We start from the raw sequence: 23,570 nt of genomic DNA on the forward strand, positions 1-23,570 counted from the left end.
CCATTCACTACAGAGGATCCACTGGTGATAAAGTGATGTAATGCTACATTACTGCAAAGCTGTTCTCGTGAAAAAAACAAACTCAAAAATGTTCTTTTTGGATGAACAGTTTCTTTACAGTATAACAGCAGAAATACCCTCATGTACACACAATCATATTTTACAATAAACTTCACTAAAAGCATGGAAACAAGTTTTTTTTATGCATATCAAATTGGGATTAGCCATTCATGCTTTTTAGCACAGCCACGAAATCCTTTCAGGATTGATTTCAGGTGGGAAATAACATGTACATCAGTATACTAGTGAGATCCAGTATAGTTCACTCTGATATTTAATGCAATACGTGTGCGGTAATTGAGATTTGTTGGTTCCTCTATATATTTGTGATGGCACTTATGAATGAAATACTCAGCATGTCTTGACTCACTAGTGCACTTTTGAACAGCAGGACTTACCAGATTTTATCAGTTCGACTGGCACCCAAGTCTGTGCTTTATTTGGTAACAGTTACAGTGGTTCAGGGTCTGTTAACTGATGGCTAACTTTAGAGGGGTCTATAAGACGAGCTGTGGTCTGCACCGAAGCCATCTCTTCCAAGTCAGAAGAAGTCTGAGGAGTGGAGGGCTAGAATGGCAAGATGCAATTATTTTTGCACAGCAGATTAAATCTGAGGTAAAAAAAAAAAAAAAATTAAATAAATAAATAGAGAAATATATATAAGAAACTATAAAATAATATATATATATACATTAAGCTGTAAAAAATCGAAATAAAGATAAACGAAATGTCAAAAATTTATTTGTCAGCTACACTACACAAGCTAAAATATATACATGGGAAAATATAGCAATATAGAATAAAATAGAACAAGAAAGATATATATGGAAGTATATTTAACGTATAAATATATTTGTAATAAATATATTTATTACAGTATAACCCTTTGGTTTGATTTTTTTTAACAATTTAACCCCTCTCAAGTGCAATAGTCTATTGTTTCTTTAGAATCCCTTAAAGGTCTCACAAAGTCTTGAGAGAAATAATTGAAGATTTTGGTTATAAAAACAACAATTTGATGTGGACGACGCAGTACCGGCCAATCAAACACGAGATCCCGCCCTTACCTGTGTGAAGCCCCGCCCATTAGTAAGCCTACCGCACATTACTCCAAACGTATCGTGTGGTTTATTAGGACTTAAACGTAAAGATCAGATGCATCAGTGACCAGATGCTGTCTGAAACGGTGAGTAACGATCTATTCAACACTAATTAACTAGTTATTCGTCACAGAATTGTGCCAGACGTTATTACACACCTAGCCTGTTTGTATTGAGTTCCACAGAACAGTATGTGAACTGTATCGTCACATAAAATATTTATTTTTATTATGTTAAAAATGAAAATAATATTTAATTGCATAATATGATTGTTTTGTTTGTTGCATTTTATTTCAGTATAGCTATTTTATATTTGGTACCATTGCATTATTATTATTAATAATATTATTTTGCAATTTGAGATTTAAATGGCTTTTATAGTCAATAAGATGTTGTGACCTGAAATATTAAGTATACGTTTGTGATATAGCTATACATTTTCTTCTTTAATTTTTTAAAATATATTTTGTATTATATATTGTATTTTAATATATTTTACATTTAACTGGAATATATCTTATCCCCAAGTTGTATGCCAAAAACTGCCAACTTTTATTTGATACTGTTGCTTTGTCGTTGGCAAGCATGAAAATAAGTAGTTTTGATTGGCATTTATTGTCGATACATCCTTTTTTGTGTGAGTGAGAGTGTGTGTGTGTGTGTGGGGGGGGGGGGGGGGGGGGCATGTGTATATGTACTGAGAGAGTTGTTGTGGCATTTACAAACCTGAAGTGCAAAATAATTATATCAATATATTCTGGAACAGCAGGCTTCATTTTTCTGTGCTATAACATTTCCGACCTAATAGAGGATTGTTATGGCTTCTCGGAACCACTCCTAGTATTGTCTCATTCTATGGCCAGTGAAATAATACTTTGGCATCCCACGAGATGATTTTCGATGTCGCCACCCAAGGGAAACCCTAATGGTTTTGAGCTCTTAAAAACCCAATCTTTTTTTTACATTGTGATCTGTCTGTATTTCTTACCTCCATGTGTTCTTGTGTTTTACAGTTTGGATGTCCAGGTTGTGTTGCAGGGCTTTGTATAGACTGAAATGGAGAAGAAAGACTTGAATAAGCGGCCCGAAGGTGATCCACAGCCAGCTTACCTCTCCTCTTGCAAATGTATGACTTTATCTGCCATATTGATTCTTCTCATCATCGGGGTTGTTGTTGGTTTTATGACAGGTAAACTCAATAAATTCTTTTTATAGTCATTTGTACAAAGTATCAAAATATTATAATACTGATGGAAACTTAAATAAGCCTTGTTTTCCCTGTTTAGCTTACTTAATACAAGAGGAACATTATTTCTTGGAGACGGTGGAACTGCAAGGGCTCAGTTATGATCCAGGACTGAGTGATAAAACATCAGGATTTTATTTAGTTCTGACTGCGACTCTCAAAGAAAAGGTACGACCAGAAGACATGAATATGAGTGTGCACAATTTATTAGTTATTTCAACTTCATATTTCAAACTGAGGTATGCAGCTGTCTTCACTATTTTACAGATCAGGAATATCTTTAGTGCCTCTGCAGTAGGAAATCACTTTATTGACTGCCAGATAGTTGCATATGGGTAATTACATTGCTTACATTGCTATGTTTTAATATAAAATCTGCTGAAACTGTACTCACCGTCAGACAACCAATACGTAGATGAGTTTGTTTCTTCATCAGAACAGGTTTGGAGAAATTTTGCATTATATTATTACACCAATGGATCTTCTGCAGTGAATGGGTGCCATCAAAATGAGAGTCCAAAAGACATCACAATAATCTACCATCACAATTTAACTAGAGGAAGTGCTTTAATGATGGATTCGTTTCTGACAAACACACAGATTTTCTCTTTACAAGACATTAACTGATGGACTGGAGTGGATTATTGTGATGTTTTTATCAGCTGTTTGGACTCTCATTCTGACGGCACCCATTCACTGCAGAGGATCCACTGGTCGTTAAATTTCTCCAAATCTGTTTTGAAGAAACAACTCATATAATCTTTGATGGCCCGAGACAAATATCAGAAAATGTTCATTTCTGTGTGAAATATTCCTTTCACTGAATTATAGTGTTTAAGAGTCTGTGAAATCTTTCAGGAATGGCAACATAAATGTTTTGACAACTCTACGTTTGGTCCTCCGGATCTCTCAAGTCCAGGGGTGTACAGAGAGTTTTGTTCAAGACCTCCTCCGCACTGGACTGAAGGCCATGTTAAAGGGGAAACCCATCGTTGTCCCAGATTACGGAGAGATCCATGGCATCATCCTTTTTGGTATGCCAGTTTCCCATTTAAACAATAGAAAAGTCAATAAAGTGTAATTTTGACCATTTTTTTAAATTCCAGGGGCAAATGGAAAATCATTCTATGAGATTGGGAATGACATAAGTAAGATATAATTATATTGTTGATCATATTTGAAGGTTTATTGAAACTCAAGAGTGCTCACATGCCTTTGTTCTTTATGGTAGGTAAATGTCCTGAAGAAACGTTCACTTGTGGCAACGGTGAATGCATCACAAAGCTAAATCCAGAATGCGACTTTATAACAGACTGTGTTGATGGTTCAGATGAAGCCTTTTGCTGTAAGTGTCACCATCTTGCTATTATGTTAATATCTAGCTGTTAATTTCCTTTTTGTACGTTTAAAAACAAATTTTTGCCTTAAGTGAAGGACATTTGACATTTTAGTATCAAAATCGTTTAATGGAGTGGTACATGTATTTATAATGGTGCTTGTTAAGGCAAACATCACAATTACCAGGGGTTAGTAATGTGGACAAACCATACATCCTATAATTAAATAAAATTGCTACAGATTTGAATGTTACCTCAAATTGTGAAGCATAATGAGACAATGTGTGATTTTAGCCATCTATGGATTTCAGCCTGATGGACAGCAATAATGGTAAAACAAATCAACAGACTTAAAGATGTAAATAAGCTTTATCTAAGGACAAGAATATCACAGAGAACAGAAAACATCTATAAACCTACCAAAACAACCTAGAAACCATTTAGAATATCTTTGGAATTGGATAGAAACATGCTAAAAGCACTTAAATATATTGGCAGCCAAAGAACACTAGAACTGTGTTGGAGAGTTGCACACTCACATTGTCTTCAGAAGAATCAATCTTATTTTATGTTCTTTGATTGTTGACCATTTATAGCCTGTGGAACACGTCCAGCCATGGCTAACCGTGTTGTGGGTGGTGAAAACACCCGTCATGGTGAGCTACCCTGGCAGGTCAGTCTCAGACTACGTGGTCATCATACCTGTGGGGCATCCATCGTCAACAATCACTGGCTCGTCAGCGCTGCCCATTGTTTTGAAATGTGAGGAAATCGATCTTGTGAAATCTTTATCAGGCCCTCCTCACTAGACACAAATGTAAATCTAAATATGTCTTCCTTGTGTACCAAGAGAAAACGATCCAAAAGATTGGACAGCTCTTGTGGGAGCCAATCTAGTCAGTGGAGAGGAGGACGGAGCCACCATAGTAAACATCAAGTCACTGGTCATCTCTCCAAGCTATGATCCCGTGACCACTGACAGTGATGTGAGCGTGTTGAAGTTGGAAACGCCCTTGACGTTCAGCTCTTATGTTCAGCCAGTCTGTATCCCATCATCCTCTCATATTTTCAGTGCTGGGCAGAACTGCATCGTCTCTGGCTGGGGAGCTCTTAATCAGTACAGCAGTGAGTATGGTTGATGTTGCAGAAAACAGCTGAATATTCTTTGGCTTGAGTTTTTTTAGTGTAACCCATCCCCTACTCTGCACCAAACTCAAAACAAACTGTACTTGGTCACTTTACATGTCAATCAGGTGCTCTTTTCTTGCCTGAGTCCTTGGTCTTAATAAGATTCTGTGAAGACCAGTCAAGTCAAAAGTCTGGCTGCTCAAGAGTACCTGTTTTAAAACTACACCTCTTTGTGCCCGAGCAGATGAAGTGCCTTCTACATTACAGAAGGCAATTGTGAAGATCATTGACTCGAACGTTTGCAACAATTCATCTGTATACAGAGGTATGATTACCCAAAATATGATGTGTGCTGGTTTTCTTCAAGGGAAAGTAGACTCTTGTCAGGTAAGGGTGCTAGCAAAAACGCTTGATTAAAAAAGTATTTCAAAATGAATTATACAACTGCTTTAAACGTGGTTTTGTCCTTCAGGGAGATTCCGGAGGACCCCTGGTATGCGAGGTGTCCTCTGGACGCTTTTTCTTGGCTGGCGTGGTGAGCTGGGGAATGGGATGCGCACAGATCGACAAGCCTGGGGTCTATTCCCGCACCACCAAGCTCCGCAACTGGATTCTGAGCTACACCAATACTGCACCAACAATCCAAGTCACCCCCACTATCCCTAGCATTACAACAACTGCTGTTCACAACACTAAATCTATAAACCCATCTTCAGAGCATGTCAGTAATGATCATAACCCTGCTCCTGGGAACTGCAGTGGTAATTATAACTGTGGCGGAGACATGTGCATCAGCAAGACAAACCCAGAGTGCGACAGAGTCAGTGACTGCCCCAACGATGCAGATGAGAAAAACTGTGGTAAATAATCTCTATCTATAATAAAGCGAAATATGGCATCTACCCCGACTAAGGTCCATTTAACTAAAGAATAAAAGAGTCACGATTACTTTGTAGACTGTGGGAATCGTCCAGTCATCACCCAGGAGAGGAGTATTGATGGCGTTACCGCCTACAGAGGTGAATGGCCGTGGGTGGGCAGTCTGCAGTACCAAGGCACTCACCGCTGTGGAGCAACACTTATCGACTGCAAATGGCTCCTGACTGCAGCTCACTGCTTCAGAGGGTAGTGTACCTTTGATTGATGACTACCCAACATGCTCCACTTTCAGATCTGGAAAGAGTTGAACAGGGAAGGTTTACCATTTGTTTTGTGTTTTCATTAATAGTGACCTGAACCCTGCCAGCTGGACTGTAAGTCTCGGCTCGGTCATTTGGTCTGGAGTGGGTGCTCTGGTGATTCCAGTGCAAAGGATCATCCCTCATCCTGCTTTCAATAGCAGCACCATGGACTTTGATGTGGCCCTGGTTGAAATCTCCATCCCCACCCCAAAGTCCTACACCATCCAGACTGTGTGTTTGCCTTCTCCCTGGCATATCTTCAACAAAAATATGGAATGCTACATCACTGGATGGGGTGCTATGAGGGAGGATGGTAAGTTTGGGGTCGGTCAAGCTATACTAGTATAAAAACTACTCATTTTTACACTAGACATTTTGGTGTGGACCCAGGTTTGAATGACCTTAAAGTTTGGTCAATGCAAAAGCTATCTTCCTAACTAAAGTGTGCACCAAGGAACCTTACTCATGTTTTCCATCTGTTTTAAAAGAGGTCTGGAATTTGACTTAATCTTTATACTTTTCATAATGAATGTAAACTCAATCCAAACATGAAATGCCATAATGCTGCAAGTAGACCATTTCCATCCTGGGTATGGGTCAGAGTACCAAGAATGAAAACACCACACAAAAAAAGCTCTATACAGTGCTTGTAGAAAATAATCACCCCTATATTTTTTTCCCTTACATGTTGGTGTTATATCATTCATTTTGATGTAATAGGTTGCACTGGGTAAATACAGCTGGATAAAACAAAAACGGTGAGGCTGCAAAGCAACAAAATGTAACTATTTTAAAGTGGGTTGATTCTTTTATATACCAAACCCACTACAGTTCTTCTACTTGGAAGTACTGTTCCAAAAAGATATAGACATAATTATGACAAGATATGGACACGATTTGTTTGACAAGGTCTGTTGTGACACAGTCTGTTTATCTCACATAGGTATGATAACCAACTTGCTGCAAAAAGCACAGGTTAGTATAATTGATCAGTTGGACTGCCAGCAAGCTTACAGTGCTGAACTTACCAACAATACGATGTGTGCTGGCTCTATGGAAGGAGATGTGGACACATGTTTGGTGAGTTTCTGGTCAAGAACTTGTTTCCAGTATTGAAGACTTCTGAATCCCTGGAAAAGTCAGCAGTTGCACATTCTTCTTCTTGTAGGAAAAATCTGAATCACTTTTTCTGAAGCCATGCTGCACTTACCCAACCATACTTAATGCTCCAAGTCTTTTTTTACCTTAAAACATCCACCATACATCTTAATCCGATTACATAACCCAGCCCAATGTAATTCAACCAAATACTTTAGTTTTACAGCAGACTTCTGTAAATGTCATACCTTCCATAAACACAGTGTTCTTGTCTTTGTCTTCAGGGAGACTTAGGGGGCCCTCTGGTGTGCCATGAACCCCAGAGTCGGTGGTTTCTGGCTGGGGTGACCACCTGGGGTCACAGCTGTGGTGGACTTGGCTTCCCGGGAGTTTACACGCAAGTCACGGCTGTCAGAGAATGGATATCTACATACCTCCTTTTTTAAAAATACAATCTAGAAATTTCCTTCACCATCATTCTCACAAGTGACGTGCAGTCGTGTCTCTCAGTTGAAAAGAATGCATGAAACTCAGATGGACAACTTTACCAACCAGTTCATACTGTACTGTCGAAATATTTATTTTTTGGTTTTTATTAACAATGCATTCTGGTGTAGGAAGCAGTAGCCATGTTAAAGCCGTTGAGGTGATTAAACCACGTGGCCTCCACTGAATCAGCAGACATTTTTAATGTAAATATTTTGAAGGAAAAATAATTGGAGATGTTCCAATTTGAAAGGCTGCAGATTCTTTGTTGCCCTTCGCTTAAAAATATGTAAAATGAAGAGTTTTTTTATGGCGACATTTGCTCGCCTGGAGTAGGATCAATTCTGATTAAATGAGATACCACCAGCAGATTTTTTATTACTACAAATCAAAAAGGGCTTTACTACAAAATGAAGGCAATTTGCTTTGACTTGTTTGATGCATTAAGGCCAGAAACATACACTAGTACACTAGTATTAAATCAAAAGCTAAACCTCAAATCAAAAGTCTGTGCCATTGAAAAAGATGCTTTTTCTAAGCATTGCTCTACCATGACAGAACTTGATCAGGTTGTAGAAGACAGTTTGTGGAAATGCATGCTATAGCGCCCCATATGTCAACACTGAGAATGCCACATGTATAATCATATACTTGTTTAGTGCTTCAGTCCTAATTAGTACAAATGGTGCTACATCTGTTAACCAATGAAAGAATAAACCTCAATAAAAATGCATTCGGTGGTATTTATTTGCATTCCATAAAAACAGCTGGGTGACAATTATACAAAATCTGTCTGGACATGTCCTGGTGGAGTTGCATCAATATTTAATAAAGCAAAGGAAAAGGGGAATTTTGACGCATGTACACAAAGGAAACTGCTTTTACAGGGTTTGAGGTTCTAAACAACCCTACTGCTGTACTTAAAAGACAATGAAACAAATGTTCAGTCGCTCTGGTGAAGATAATTATTGCATAAAAGATGCCTCTGAATTCTCCCCCTCTGTGAATAGAACTAGGTTTGTGAAACAGAGTTGATAAAGTGAGCCCACCCAATGACCAAAAAGGCAGACCGATAGTACACTGAATTTGGATTCTGCTCAGGGAATAGATAACAGCATAAGGAGGAGTCCACATTTAGCTTGTTTTTAAACCTGTGAACAGGAACTGGATCCAGAAACAGTGGATCTAAAAATCCAGACCAATTCTTTTGTTCTCCCAAATCCTGGCCATTGTTTTAAGCAAATTAAGATTTAAATATTTTTAATACACAACATTTAATGAAAAAATGTCCTTGTAGAGTCTAAATCCAACCACCTTGTTCCTTCTGAAGCCATCAGCTGATGTTGTGTGGTAAGAGAGCCAAGTCTACAAACCTGTGGTGCATTCAGAGACTAGACACCTCTACCTGAGGACTGAGGTAGTACTGGCCACAATCTGCACATCAAATACGTGCCCTTTCCCTCTGTAATCTTGAATTATATGCACGGGAGACCGTGTTCCATGCATCCATGTAGCGGTCCATGCACATGGCAATGCATTTCTAGAAAAAACAAAAGGGAAACAAATTAACAGGGTTTAGATGTTGTTGGTTTTTTCTTAAATAAAGGAAGTATTTTTCCCACCTGTTCGGAGTTGTCCAATGTACTTCCTGGTTTGCCAATGCACTTCTTGAAGCATTTATCAGTCATTCTCTGCAATGCAGGACACATGCCATTAGAAATGCATTGTATAATAGTTATATATATTTTTTAATAAGTGATACCTTGAAGAATCAATAAAGTACTACAGCAGTATCATACAGTGATGGTGTAGTATTTACTTTGAAACAATTCAGGTAGAAATTTCTAATACATTTAACAATAACTTACTAAGAAAAATTACATTTTGAAGCAAAGTGAAATCATACTATGGTCCTCCAAATTATACCACGCTTTTACCACGGTAGATTTATATTAATCCAATACATGACTCTCAAAAACAGACGTACTAGAACACTATTTAACATCTTAAGAGGTTAAAGTCACTGACCTGCAACAGCTCTTGCGCGTTTGCAACAGCAATCTGAACTTTGACCTGCTCCATGATAGTGCCAGAGTCTATTTTACCAGACGAGGAGCCCGAGGAGAAATCTGAACCGAAACTGTCCATTTTACACACTTATAGATCTAATGACAGTGACACACTGGATTCGAGTAAGTGTAGCTTCGGTACATGTGATAATTTTGCCCTTGAGATGAACCGGAAGCGCTCCGGAAAACATCCTGACTGTGTGCTTATGGGAAATGTAGTTTTTAATTACAGTAAAACTAAACAACAACAACAACAAAGTATAGAACTAAAATCAAAACTAGATGAATTTTAAACGACAAAAATATTCTGCTTTTAAAAAGATTTATTATTTTTGATTTAACACGTTTAGCAATTTTAAAAAGGCAAAAAAAAAATGTTTTTTCACACGTTTTTTTGTTTTGTTTTCGCATTATTGCAATATGTCTTCCGAAAAAAAAATATTAATAATGTATATTAATTAATTATATATATATATATATATATATATATATATATATATATATATATATATATATGTTCGCATTATTGCAATATGTGTTCCGTCCAGTATGTGGCGCTACATTCCAACAGGTAGGTTATTGCTGTGGAAAAAAATATATTATCCGTTTTTTCTTCAGTGTCATAAGAAATAATACAGTAAAACGATATAATTATATTGTCTAAACGTCTAAAGCCATAACAGGCAGTGCAAGCTGAAAGTGTAAAACCTGCCAAAAGGATTTCGTCAGGAAAGTCAGATATACTTGTTGTTGAAGACTATTTAAACAGGGCATTGTGACAGTAACGGCTGTGTTTAAGCTCTAATAACTATTAGACATTAACACTGAGTGTTGGCAAACGTCATTCTCCGAAACACTTCTGAGTGCTATTAAAACGTCCTAAAATCACCTCCCTTGTCAGGATTGGACATTTAAGAGGAGGAGCGACTGAGATCTACGCTACACGCTCACTCACAGCTCAAATCACAGTAGTGATGTTCCCCAGCAGCGTGTAACAGGCAGATCTCGCAAACTTCAGATTGATCTCATCTCAAGAAATGTTACTACTGAAACCTTTCAGTCTAGAGAGACGTCTTAAAGTGACACGCGTCCTTTAAATTCGAATGCCTACTGTACAAGTCCGTGCGTGAAAAGGAAATAAGGTAAAGTCATTCTACTTCTGGTTATGGAAGACAGTGCTACAATATACGAACATGTATAGATTAAATGTAATGTTACTGCTTTGTAGACCTAAAATCCTGTCACCTCAACCTTCGCTTTAACGTGGAATCGTTGACTGCTTTGAGAAATAATCTTAATATAATATAATATGCAATTTTCTGTATTTTTTTAAGTAAAGAAATATAGAGAAAATATAGAATCTGTTGTATAAAAGTTACTTAAACGCGAAAATAAATCATGTGTTCTCATGGTAACCAAAGTTCCTTTAAAATTCCTACTGAATTCGAACGCATTATTTTTCTCAAGACAGTAATTGTTGAAACAAAAAATATAGAAACTAAGGCATTTTATTGATACCATGGTAAATTCACGAGTCAATGTATCTTGGTTGATCCAATTTCGAGATGTTTTAATGGCTGTTTAAAGGCTTTCTGAAGAAAATGAACCATTGTTTTACTATAGTAAAAGTGTAGTAACCTGTTTCGGCTTATTGATAACAATTTGTATAACCACAGTTTTACTACAAATACCAAGGTTAAAATATGGTTCGTGTAGCAACACCATGGTTAAAATTTGTGGTTTAATAGTAACCAGTTTTTTTGTTAGTTTTATTTGTAGTTAATTTTCGAAAGGGTAGGTTGTTGTCTGCAGTTAGAATGTATTTAAAAGTCGCCTTGTTATGTACAAAAACAAATTTATAATTTTTTCCAGCTTTCATTTTCACTCACTATTGTACTGCCGGTAGACAGTCAAGTTTCATACTGCTGTGCAGTGTTGGATTGTTTTATGCATAAGTGAAATGAAATTATAGCTAAGAGCAGTAACTTTATCATACATCAAAGAGGATGGCGAAAATTAATTTCCCATGAATCATTAACCCTTGTACTGAAAGGGAGAACAATTTCAAGGTAAACGGAAAGCTGTAATATTTTATTGCTGTTTAACAAACGATTATGGGTTTACTGCCGTCCAAGGAGATGGTTGCTTCCAAGTGTAATTGCCCTAACTATTATGTATCCACCGTCTAATTATATGTTAAGGATTCTTAAACACTGCTGAACAATAGGCCTTTCCGAGTTATATCAAATGAACATCCATGGATGATATAAGATGTTAATACTTTATCACAAGGGGTCTGAAAGGAAATTGTTATTTTTTTTGTCTTTTATCTAGTTTAAAGATGTCTGTCAGTAATCACGAGAACCGAAAGTCGAGGTCAAGCTCTGGGTCCATGAACATCCAGCTATTCCACAAGACATCACATGCAGACAGCCTGCTTATCCAACTCAACCTCCTCCGCAAGCGACGTGTCTTAACGGATGTAGTCCTGCGTGCTGGAAATCGAGCATTTCCATGCCACCGTGCGGTTCTGGCTTCATGTAGCCGCTATTTTGAGGCCATGTTCAGCGGTGGTCTGAAGGAGAGTCGAGATGCTGAGGTCAACTTCCATGACTCTTTGCATCCGGAGGTTTTGGAGCTCCTTCTAGACTACGCCTACTCCGCCCGGGTGATCATCAATGAGGAAAATGCAGAGTCTTTGCTGGAGGCTGGCGACATGCTCCAGTTCCACGACATCCGTGTCGCCGCTGCAGAATTTCTGGAGAAGAATCTGCATCCGTCTAACTGCCTTGGAATGATGCTTCTGTCCGATGCTCATCAGTGTCAGAGGCTGTATGAACTTTCTTGGCGAATGTGTCTGGCTAATTTTGCTAATCTATACCACACTGAAGACTTCCTAAACTTGCCCAAAGATAAAGTTCAAGAGCTTGTTTTTAGTGAGGAGCTGGAGGTTGAGGATGAATGTATTGTGTACGAGGCTGTTATTGACTGGGTTAAAGCAGACATCGGAAGGAGACACCTTGATCTTCCCGACCTCTTGCGGTGCATTCGACTCGCCCTGCTCCCGGAAACCTACCTGCTAGAGAATGTCGCATCTGAAGAGCTTGTCATGGGACACAAGGTGGGCCGTAAGATTGTGGAAGACGCTGTCCATTGCAAAATGAAGATCTTGCAGAATGACGGCGTTGTCACAGGCTTCTGCGCCCGACCCCGAAAAGTCAGCCAAGTTCTTCTGCTTCTAGGAGGCCAAACGTTCATGTGCGACAAAGTATACATGATTGATCACAAAACAAAGGAGATTACTCCCAAAACGGACCTTCCTAGCCCTCGCAAAGAGTGTAGTGCTTGTGCAATTGGCTGTAAAGTATATGTCACAGGTGGTCGAGGGTCTGAAAATGGGGCTTCAAAAGACGTTTGGGTCTACGACACCTTGCATGACGAATGGTCCAAAGCTGCACCAATGCTCGTCGCTAGATTTGGACATGGTTCAGCAGAACTTGACCACAGCCTGTATGTAGTAGGTGGACACACATCCCTTGCAGGGTCATTCCCTGCGTCCCCATCTGTGTCTCTCAAACAAGTGGAGCAGTACAACCCCCAATCGAACAAGTGGACACTAGTTGCCCCTCTCCGAGAGGGTGTGAGCAATGCTGCTGTTGTAGGGGCCAAAAACAAACTCTTTGCTTTCGGAGGGACTAGTGTCAACAGGGACAGGTATCCCAAGGTTCAGTGCTTTGACCCCTGTGAGAACAGGTGGACTGTCCCGGCCACTTGTCCTCAGCTCTGGCGTTACACCGCGGCAGCAGTTGTAGGGAACCATGTTGTGGTCATTGGTGGAGATACTGAGTTCTCTGCGAGCTCCGCGTACCGCTTCAATAGTGAGACGTTCCAATGGACCAAGTTTGGTGACGTGACTTCCAGGAGAATCAGCTGTCATGCAGTGGCATCAGGGAATCGCCTCTATGTGGTTGGGGGCTACTTTGGGGCACAGAGGTGTAAAACCTTGGACTGCTATGACCCGTCAACAGACTCATGGGATAGTATAACAAGCATACCATACTCACTTATCCCAACAGCATTTGTCAGCACCTGGAAGTACCTCCCATCTTAAAGAAAATGTGTCTCTTATTTGGTGAGTACTGTCTGGTGATACTGTCCAATTGACAACATTTTCCTTGACTTCAAGCCCTCTCAGATGTACAAAGCAGTAGTTTTGTTTGTTGATGAAAAATATCTGACTGTAATTAGTGCTGTTGGGTGTCAAATAAAGATTACATTTTCCTTAATAGTTCGAAAAGGAATGTGGCAGCAGCACAAATTACAGAGTAAAACGCATCTCTCTGGGGTGTGCAGACTTTTCCAAATGCTTCCAGCTAGAATAGTATCAGGTTCATGCTTGTAGTTCTGCTTATGGCAAATCCTGTAGCGGTTTTTGCACATTGCTCCACTAAAACACCGTATGGTTTTGCTTCCCTGGGTTGTTTACAAATCCTCCGTCTTTTCTTTTAAGTACATGTCAGGGCTTATTGTTCTCTCTAGGACACACAGTAGCCAGACAGATAACAAACTCAAATAATGGCCGATGATGTTTAGAGAAGGTGTGTTTATTTGACATAGAGGCCTAATGTTTGGCAGGAAGATTCAAGAATGGAGACTGGAACCTTTCAACTTGTCAAAATGCATCTTAACTTGTTTATTTGTTGTAAAAGGCCTTTGCTTGAAACTCTCGCTAGTTCAGCTTCTAAAACAACCCGTCTTGTTTAGCACACTCGCAGCTTACAGAGGGCTCAGTGCTCACTTAATGGAAGGATGCCTAGGGGAACTGCTGTTTGCCCTTTCTCAATAATAAACAGATGGTTTGGGTGGAGACAGGCAGAAGAGAGGCCCCAGATCTGCAAAGCTGCAGCTTTCAAGTCTGTTTTATCCTTCTTTGGGAGTGCAAATGGTGCAGTTCCAGCTCTTTTGAATGTCATTAATTTGCGTTGATTTTTTGCACAGAATTGCTTTGTCAGAAAAGGCGAGCAAGGCATGTGGAATAGGGTGCGGCTATATTTTGCACCATTTGGCAGTCAGCAGCTTAAAACTAAAAATACACATTGCTTCAGTAGCTGTCATCTCATAACAGGGCGATGGATACAAATAGAGAAAATCTCCTTCTCTTTAATGTTCACTTTTTCCACAAACTGACTTCCAGTACGCTTTATGTATATGCGTTGCAACAAAGAAAAATTTCTCACCAGTCATTCATGCCCATTTAAATACAGATACATTTCCTTCCTATTATCACTGGATATCAGTGCTGTGAGTCACTTTTGACTTTGACTTGGTGTAGTTAACCACTGAGATATTCGGTGGAATGCGGTTCTCTCAACATACTTGGTATGAATCTCGGGATAGAAAGACATGGGTTGTTTGTATTTACTCGTACAATGATTGGTTTCCTATGTTGATGTATGTAGCCACACAGCTAACATTGCATCAATACCTCAAGGCTAACAGGAATAATAGCCACAAAACTCTTCTTAGACAACTTGGGTAATGTTTGAAATGGCATGCTAGCATACTTTTCTTGCAGTATTTAGTTTGTGTACATCACTTGTCAATATGTGAATTATACAACTGTGTATCCCACAACGCACTGTGCTTGATTTGCTCTTCCATGGGTACAGTTTTCATGTGTTCAGGCAAATTTAATGTTTTCTAGCTGGCAAGACCGGTAATCCAAACTGTAACATGATCTCCAGGGAGGAAGTTATCAAGATCTTCTCATTCTTTGGTCTCGCAGAGCAGTCTGTCATAACTGGCACTCATCCAATATACACCATATGAGTCTCTGTTTGTTTTGTATGACACACCTGATCTAGGTCAAGGGTCGGTTCCTGGCTCTCAGGATGGTGTTTTAAGAAGCCATTCGAAACGCTAACAAAAAGATCCTTTATTTTGGCATGTGTCTAGTCTTTCTTACTGACATGTGCATAAAGTCACCGCATCCAACTCAGCCCTTGCGGCACGGCTGAATCTGCATAAATTTGATGGATATATTTTTCAGTCCTTTGTTCGTGGAAGCAAGACAGAGGAAAGAAATCGAATAATATAAAGGCCTCAATTTGGTTACCAGCCACAAACAGATCAAACGGGTCATTCAGCCGGGAACGCACTTGGTGTAATTAATCAGAACTGCATAATATACATAGAACAGAAGAGTTGAAAGGGTTGTGATCCGCATACAAACACAGTCTTTGTTTTTTAAGCCGGGGGCGCTATGATCGAAAATACCCGGCATTTTTGTTAATTTAGAGATCAGTTAGAGTTCAGTTCTGCAAAAAATTAATAAAATAAATTATGCAAAATAAAATGCCAGTGTGGTTTAAGCTAGCATCCCATCATCCTGTGATTTATGTGTTAACCCGCACACTCTTGCTCATTAGTAAACATTGCCAGAATATTGAGAGGCGGAGCATAATGCAAAGCAAAGGGCGTCTCCTAATAAATAAAGTGCTGATTGGGATTGATCTGTTAGAGAGCAGATCACAGATCAGTCAGCGCAGAAGTTTACACAGCTGCCATTAATTCACCCCATGACCCTCATTACAGGAAAGAGCTAGAGCCAAACCACTGCTTAATCATTTAGCTGTACTGCAGAAATATTTAGTAGTGTTATTTAAGTTTTATTAAGGGTTATAAAGAAGCAAACAATTAAATGTGAATGATACATATTTATTATTCACATTGATTTATTTACTTCAGACTTCAAGCAACAGTGATACAAAACAATGGGTGGAAATAATGTATTTGGATAATGTTTTTTTGTATAATTCCTGTTTTCACCATTTATTGATTAATAACAAATTATTAATAAAATAACATTGCATTTACATTGTATTTACTACTTATTCTGTAAAAATGAGTGCTTAAAAACAACTAAAAAGTGAGATTAGCAAAATAAAATATAATAAACTTCCTTAAAAGTCATTTTTTTTCTTAATATTTTAAAGCATGTAGTTTACTGCCTAATAAAACATGGTAATGAATTCCAGAGTTGGGAAGAATGAAGTAGATGTAATAAAAGACAAATAAAAAGGTTTTCAGTTTATGGCTGCGCTAGGTGATGAAAACAAGAGCATAAAATCTATTAAACACAAGCTGATTGAATCCCGGGCATGCGTTTGGGTCTTTAGATTCGCTTTAGTGCAATTTCCAAACTGGGTCAAAGGTCACCTGTCCTGCTGCTGCTTTGGGACGGGTGAGACCACTGATGCTGATGGATGAGCACTTACACAACACTGAGAAGTTCACTTCACCCAAGCCTTTGTGTGGTTTGTGTAGCATCGCTTCTAACATCTTAAATGAAAGTGTCTCTGCCACGTACCACAAATAACACAAAGGTATGAAATACAGTATGCTTACGTTTAAATATAACCGGCTCTGAAGCTGCTGTACTTGTGAAACACTGATCTCTCTCAGGTAGTATTTTTAATGCTGCTGGAGTGTTGATCGTGTCAACAATGGAAAAACAGACACCGTGTCCAGAGAGGATGCAGTATTGGGAGAAAGGAATAGCATTTGAATTTAGAGATCTGAACTTTGACCCTCATGCATGTTCAAAACAGTATTGATTAGAGATAGATCATTATGTCCATTGGTAAAGAGGGCTTCAAGCTTTTAATAACAGCAGCAGACACATAGAAGCGTTTTGTGGTGTTAAGAGATACTGCTGGGTGTGAACGGATCAGCTGGCTGGTTTTAGCAGTTAGATCACAGTACTTATCTGCACTTTACAGCGTTGTTAACCCTGTTATTCTCTAAATCAGCTTAAATGGTGTCAATGCTCAGCTTTATTCCTTGGGTGAGCTCTAACTGGAGAGCACACACAAATGCATTTACAACACTCAGAGTTCTTTACAAAATAATATTATAATATTTAATAATATATATATATATACTTTTTTTTTATTTTTATGTAATTATAAATACATAATAATAAAACAATAATAAAGAAGTATATTACTTAAATTTGCTATTTTAAAATCTTAATAATACAAAAATAAAATGATAAACTGTGTATTTTTACAATTTTTTTTTCAAATATTTAAAACTATTTGTAATATGTATTGTGTAAACAAGTGGTCGTTTATTTTCAGCATCAATTTTATTTACTAGCATTAAATTGTTTGTATAAAAATATTAGTAAAAAGTTTAAAATATGAATACAATAATGATACAATTAAATAATAATAATATAATAATAATAATAAACAGAATATATATATATATATATATATATATATATATATATATATATATAGAGTTAAAACAGTGTTAATTATTACTTCTTTCTTTGTTATTACTTCTTAACAATGGTGTTATTAATTTTATGACAATAAATGATTATTTCATATATCTGCATTTCATTTGCCATGTTTCTCTCTAGATATTGGTTTTCATATTGCTAATGCAACTGCACAGATAAAATACACTCTTAATAGGTCAAATGTTCAAAAACTCTTCTAAAAGAAGAGACTGTTTTATAGGTTTTGAAAAAAAACATTTTGGGAAAGTGGAAATTAGGCACAAGTGAACTTCCATTACCTGCATGTTTTAGGGGATGAAACACATTGAACAGGGCAAGAACAATTTTAAAGTACATGTTTGAACTCAAGTTTCTCAACTAATGTAAAGGAGTGTAGGTGATCCATGTAGAGTTCAACATGTGTAACTCATTCCCTGTTTTTCCATTCTCAGATCTTCCGACGTTCTTTTGGAATGTGGCTCAGTTCCCCCCCACGAGGTATGGGAATGCCGGGGGAGGCATTTTACTAGTTTTGTTCACAATCACATGGACCTTGCGCTGGAAACCAAGCCTTAGGTCAGTCAAGTGTCTAACTATGTCAACTGGAGCCCGTCCCAGCACACCGCAGTCCTGACGGAGAGATGCAGAAAGCATTGTGAACGCATTTGTACATAAACTTACTAGGCATAACTCTTTAAAACAGGTTATTTTTAGCCTGAGGTTCCATGCTTCAGCGTCTTGCTCACTTAACATGGATCCTGCACAGTCATAAATTAAGCAATAATTAACCCTTGCCTCTGGTTACTCTCTTTAGCGTATGAAACTGGGCTCACTGTGCTCTTTGTAGACTTGGGTGACCTTTGAAAGAGAAACTGAAGACAGAATTGTTGAATAACTAGTTAGGCTTTTGTATAGAATGTTTATTTTTTATTGTTGAATTTTTTTCATAAGAATAATTAAAAACACTTCTCTGATTAGCACTGTATTCTTGTTATAAAAGTACTAGACAAATAGCCAGGCTGGGCTAATAGACAAGTTTGGGTGGTATGTCACCCCCAAATGATAAGATATTAAGTCTGTTTTTAAATGGGATGCATTGTGGTATTATTTTCAAGGCAATTAAAGCAGATTCTCATTACCGTAATGCAAAAATGTCATTACCTTCTTGAAAAAGAACAAGAATGTAATTTTTTAAAGTATTTAAGCATATCCAGATTTGAATTGAAACTACTTAAAATAAATACTTAAAAATCCTAGACAAATTACGATAATGAGGAAAATGCGCTTAATTGTTGTGAAATTAATGTCAAAATGTGACAAAAGAAGAAACAAGTAAGAAGTAATATTTTGCATAAAGACAATGAAGCCTAGTTTTAAATAGTTTGCATCATGACATTATTTTCAGGGCCATTAAAGCACATTTCCTCCCTAAATTCTCATTACCGTAATGCAAAAAAACCATTACCATAATGCCAAAGAACAGGAATGTATTTCATATTATTGAAAGTCATATGCAGATTTTAATTTTAAAAAACAAAAATAAATACTTAATCCTGGACAAATTATGGCAATGAGGAAAATGTACTTAATAATCACAAAAATGGTACAATGCGGATAAAAAGAAGAAAGAAATAAGAGATTACATTTTGCATAAAGAAAATAAAGGCTAGTTTTAGATTGTTTGCATTATGGATTTATTTTGAGGGCAGTTAAAGCATATTTGTTACCCAAATTATCATTACTGTAATACAACAACAACAACAAAAAAATAATAAATGTGCATTTAAAATTAAAAAACAAAAACATGGTAATGAAGAAAAATGTTTTAGTTGTCAAGAACAATTCACAATGAAAAAAAATAAAAATTATATTTTGCATGAAGACAATAAATAATATTTTTAAATTGTTTAGATTGCATTTTTTCAAGGCAATTAAAGCAGATTGTCCTCCCAAATTCTCATTACTGTTGTGCAAAAAAAGTCGTTAAAAGCAAGAATATATAATATATGTTATAATTGTATTCAGCTTAAAATAGGCTTCATTTTCTTTCTACAAAATATTACTTGTCACTCAACTGTAGTTAACAATGTGAATGACATTCGCTTAGTTTTTAAGGTGGTTAAACTTCTAAAGCTGTGGATTCCTTAATGGTTTTGTGCCAAACCTTCAATAAACAGTTTTCAAAGTGTCAACAAACTTCTTAAAGTATGTTGCCATACATGTAGCTTTGATTATGCTCTATTATTGTATGTCTATTTGTACAGTATATTGAATTTTTTTTAAAAGTAGATTTTGCACATTTTGTCCTCCTCACTGTCGAAAGGTCATATACTCTCATAAGAGTGTTTTTCTTAAACGTCTTTAGAATGTGTTGCCTGAAGCCAAAGAAAGCAGCACAGATAGAAACATGTTACCAGCTAAACATTGCTTAATTATGAAATGTTTGATATTTTGTGTTGTGAAATGTCTTAATTTGTGTACAGATTTTTGATATCACTGATTCTTGTTCAGCTTTTTGTACATTAAATGCCAAATATTATTGTTTCTAACTTCTGTCAGTCATACAGTAGGGTGTACTGAAGACTTTTTTAATAAACTCTCTGTGAAAATGCTAAGCATGTGTTCTTTTGTTTTGTAGAGTGAGGATTGCATTAGTGGATTAGCATGACTGAGATGCACTGAGTGATAAAGAATGTCTCGCACCTTTCCTAACTTGCTAGATATGCTGGAATTTTGAAATTGTTGGTCTCACACCCAGTCGATTTTAACCACAGTGATTTCCAACCGCTCCAGAAACTGGAGTGTAAAGTTCAGTTTCTCTGCACAAACTTTATGACTTCATGTTGCTTTTTTAGCTCAGAGATGGTCTTCTTCAGACACATCTCTAGAAAGGGTGTGTGTACATGTCATGGCACCAGCCTCGTTCCACTCATTCCCAAGCAGGTTTGATTAGTGGAAATGCCAACGGATGCCACTGAGTGAATGCAACAAAACACAAAAAAAGGCACAGGGATACAAGACATCTTCTTTCAAAGGAACCCTGGAAAGATGTGTGCGGGCGCTTGCATGAGACTCCTCAAAAGCTCCATTGTCATGAAAAATGAAAAACCGCCGAATTCAAAAAGATTCCGCCAGCGACTCAATTAATACGCTATGCATAAATAGATGTTTGAAACTTGTCAGAAGACAAAAGGACTAGCCAGCGTGGTCTGGAAAGGAAGGACCGCCACAGCATGGACAGAAAGAGGAGGCAGTGGGTGTATTCAGCTTCAGTGTGTGTAGTTGGTTAACGCTTGTCGTAACCCTGAGAAGAAAGGGTACATTTGGGTCGAAGCCCCCCTTCACCTAAACACTGGCGTGTGTCTGCCAGGCAGATGCGTGCAACTGGGGGGTCTCCAGGAATACAAAGATCTTGCATTAGTTAACAATCAGCTTCCAATGGTTGCCCCCCATGGCCAGAAGCGTCCTTTCCAACCGTCCACCTCCTTAGAATCTATGATCACAACTAAATCAAAGCACCAATGCAAATGTTATTACACTCTCCAGGAACCTCCAGCAAAGCACATCTTGTTTTTAATGCTCAGAAAAAAATAGAACCCCCCCCAGGCTTTATTCAAGCTGAGGTTTATTGCTCAACCAACACAGCAATTCCCATTCCTTAAGAAATGCAAGAAATTTGTAGTTAACAACTACAGCAACATGTAGGTGAAAAGTGGCATAAACAGACAGAATTCAGGCCATCTTTGACCACAGGCAGCTCAAAGCGACTGACGCCTAGATGCATCTGTAGTTTCGGAGTACAGGTACTTTTCTTTCAGTCGAGTCGAGATGTGATCTGTCAGGAACGTTAATGGTTTTAATGGTACCTCAAAGTCCTGTGGTGTAACTGGAGGGAGCCACCACACTATGGCATAAACAGCATTTAGACAGACCTCAAAGTGTGTGAAGCAACACTGTGATGATTTTAAAAATGATCACCTTTATTAAAATGTGTTGCATTACTTTAGAAGCGATGTGGTAACCCATACACAGAATTTGTGCTTTGCATTTACAGAGCAGTGGCCAGCCATTTTTTGCTGTGAGCAACTGGGGGCTCAGTGCCTTGCTCAAGAGTCCCTCAGTAGGGTAATGACAGTGGAAAGTCACTCCATCACTAACAATTCCAGCAAGTACTGAGACTTGAACCCACAACCTTCAGGTTACAAGTCCAACGCTCTAACCATTAGGCCACAACCCCCAACAGTATTGTTTGTATTGTTCTTCAATTCAAACCTTGACAAAGCCTTGCCTGAAAGACAAAAAGCCTTGAAATTAGATGGATATACTGTATCTCTGTGGCCATAAACACTGACCCAAGTAACCCAGAATGTTCAAAAATGCTTAAATGTGTCCTAGCCAATGAGAACTCAGGATAGGAAGCATAACTGACACGCTTTAACGCGTCGCAGGTTCTCCAGGAGCGCACACATAAGTCTTCCCTCAGTAAAATGCACATCGCACTGCATTAAACACAAAGAGATTGGAGCATCCATCCGCCTTGCCAAAACTTTTCTTTGTCTAGATGCCGTATAAAAGAATGCCGGTTATTTGTGAAAACAATAGTGCACAGAAATCCGAGCCTGTAATATCGAGGCAAGAGACTACTGAGAGTGTTCCATGGAGAGGACCAGCATTTTGGGGAAGAGGGGAATGGTAATCACTGTTTCCACAATGGAGTAATTACGCAGGACAGTAGGGGGGTGGCTGGGAGGCTGACAGATCTAGTGCTGCTCTGATTAACAGTGAATGTTGTTATGCGACGGCAGGCTTTGATGCTCATCCTTGCGCAGTCGATGGCCTCAGGTTGAGGTGTAGCATCGAATTTGAAACATTTCTTGACTCACAGTAGTCAACAGACAGAAAGGCTTCGAAAGTTTGCTAAATTCAAAAATTTAAATGTTTCTCGACTCGTAGTAGGTGGTTACAAAAAAAAAGACGTGATGAGAATTCACCAGAAGAATGTTGCTATTTGCCATTGTTTGCGAAGATTTCCCAATGTGGGAAGTTGATTCTTCCGCCCCTCAACTCAAATGGTGACAAAGATAGCAGCTTGACATGCCACAGATCTTATTCACACGCAGTCCAAGGACACTTCCCATGTTTGAACACTTGAAATAGTTCCTCATAACCATCATGCCCCTTGTTTGATTGGGATGAGTGGGATTCAGTGCTATTTCCTGGAGGAAAGAAAAAAACAAGAAAGAATGAGAATGAATCATATCTCTAGGATGGGACAGTGCCGTAATTGGACCATTGTGTGATTCAGACAGGGTGGGGTGGTCTCTTCTGGAGTATGCCCATCCTGATATGGGCCCGGTTGATAATTACGGGCGCTCAACTGAAAAGGCACTCGAAAAGTGACAAAGTGACGCATCTCGCGGGCAAAGATGCTCCTTGGCTTTCTGTGTGTAGCACCATATGATGTACATCTAACATTTACATTACATTTATGCATTTAGCAGATGCTTTTATCCAAAGCGACTTACAGTGCATTCAGGCTAACAGCAGGTAAAAAAAAATGTCATGCGGTTTATTT

General features: G+C 38.2%; 3 protein-coding genes across 4 annotated transcripts; 2 read left to right on the top strand and 1 right to left on the bottom strand.

Moving 5' to 3' along the window:
• The first annotated feature begins 1,168 nt into the window (after nucleotides 1-1,168).
• Nucleotides 1,169-7,920, top strand: LOC132131253 (transmembrane protease serine 9-like). Of its 2 annotated transcripts, none has more exons than XM_059543274.1 (15): nucleotides 1,169-1,246; nucleotides 2,174-2,349; nucleotides 2,447-2,574; nucleotides 2,674-2,741; nucleotides 3,265-3,440; nucleotides 3,513-3,554; nucleotides 3,638-3,751; nucleotides 4,340-4,505; nucleotides 4,594-4,868; nucleotides 5,116-5,258; nucleotides 5,344-5,731; nucleotides 5,828-5,996; nucleotides 6,100-6,365; nucleotides 6,996-7,132; nucleotides 7,435-7,920. In XM_059543274.1, exons 2-15 carry the CDS (start codon nucleotides 2,217-2,219, stop codon nucleotides 7,594-7,596), a joined length of 2,367 nt encoding a protein of 788 aa, XP_059399257.1. In that variant the 5' UTR covers nucleotides 1,169-1,246; nucleotides 2,174-2,216; the 3' UTR covers nucleotides 7,597-7,920. The 2 variants fall into 2 exon arrangements, with proteins under 2 accessions (XP_059399257.1, XP_059399258.1); XM_059543275.1 differs by having other exon boundaries at nucleotides 1,172-1,246; nucleotides 2,187-2,349.
• Nucleotides 7,921-8,365: 445 nt separating this feature from the next.
• On the bottom strand, nucleotides 8,366-9,885 carry LOC132131254 (mitochondrial import inner membrane translocase subunit Tim13-like). The gene is made up of 3 exons (XM_059543276.1): nucleotides 9,665-9,885; nucleotides 9,259-9,327; nucleotides 8,366-9,176 (listed from the first exon to the last, which is right to left on the bottom strand). The coding sequence occupies exons 1-3, from the start codon at nucleotides 9,782-9,784 to the stop codon at nucleotides 9,078-9,080; spliced, it is 288 nt and encodes a 95-aa protein (XP_059399259.1). The 5' UTR covers nucleotides 9,785-9,885; the 3' UTR covers nucleotides 8,366-9,077.
• A 739-nt stretch (nucleotides 9,886-10,624) lies between these two features.
• On the top strand, nucleotides 10,625-19,695 carry LOC132131452 (ectoderm-neural cortex protein 1-like). The gene is made up of 3 exons (XM_059543477.1): nucleotides 10,625-10,847; nucleotides 12,040-13,837; nucleotides 18,448-19,695. The coding sequence occupies exon 2, from the start codon at nucleotides 12,047-12,049 to the stop codon at nucleotides 13,814-13,816; it is 1,770 nt and encodes a 589-aa protein (XP_059399460.1). The 5' UTR covers nucleotides 10,625-10,847; nucleotides 12,040-12,046; the 3' UTR covers nucleotides 13,817-13,837; nucleotides 18,448-19,695.
• Nucleotides 19,696-23,570: the final 3,875 nt, after the last annotated feature.

Source organism: Carassius carassius, chromosome 48 (assembly GCF_963082965.1).
Source record: "Carassius carassius chromosome 48, fCarCar2.1, whole genome shotgun sequence".
Taxonomy (NCBI): Eukaryota; Metazoa; Chordata; class Actinopteri; order Cypriniformes; family Cyprinidae; genus Carassius; species Carassius carassius.

Bases quoted from the DNA above. Each gene is read 5' to 3' on its own strand.
- LOC132131253 (XM_059543274.1), top strand. From the start codon at position 2,217: ATGGAGAAGAAAGACTTGAATAAGCGGCCCGAAGGTGATCCACAGCCA. The intron at 5,259-5,343 runs GTAAGGGTGCTA...TTTGTCCTTCAG, and splicing joins GGAAAGTAGACTCTTGTCAG to GGAGATTCCGGAGGACCCCT. The intron at 5,732-5,827 runs GTAAATAATCTC...ATTACTTTGTAG, and splicing joins TGCAGATGAGAAAAACTGTG to ACTGTGGGAATCGTCCAGTC.
- LOC132131254 (XM_059543276.1), bottom strand. From the start codon at position 9,784: ATGGACAGTTTCGGTTCAGATTTCTCCTCGGGCTCCTCGTCTGGTAAA. The intron at 9,328-9,664 runs GTCAGTGACTTT...CCTGCATTGCAG, and splicing joins ACGCGCAAGAGCTGTTGCAG to AGAATGACTGATAAATGCTT. The intron at 9,177-9,258 runs GTGGGAAAAATA...TGTTTTTTCTAG, and splicing joins CATTGGACAACTCCGAACAG to AAATGCATTGCCATGTGCAT.
- LOC132131452 (XM_059543477.1), top strand. From the start codon at position 12,047: ATGTCTGTCAGTAATCACGAGAACCGAAAGTCGAGGTCAAGCTCTGGG.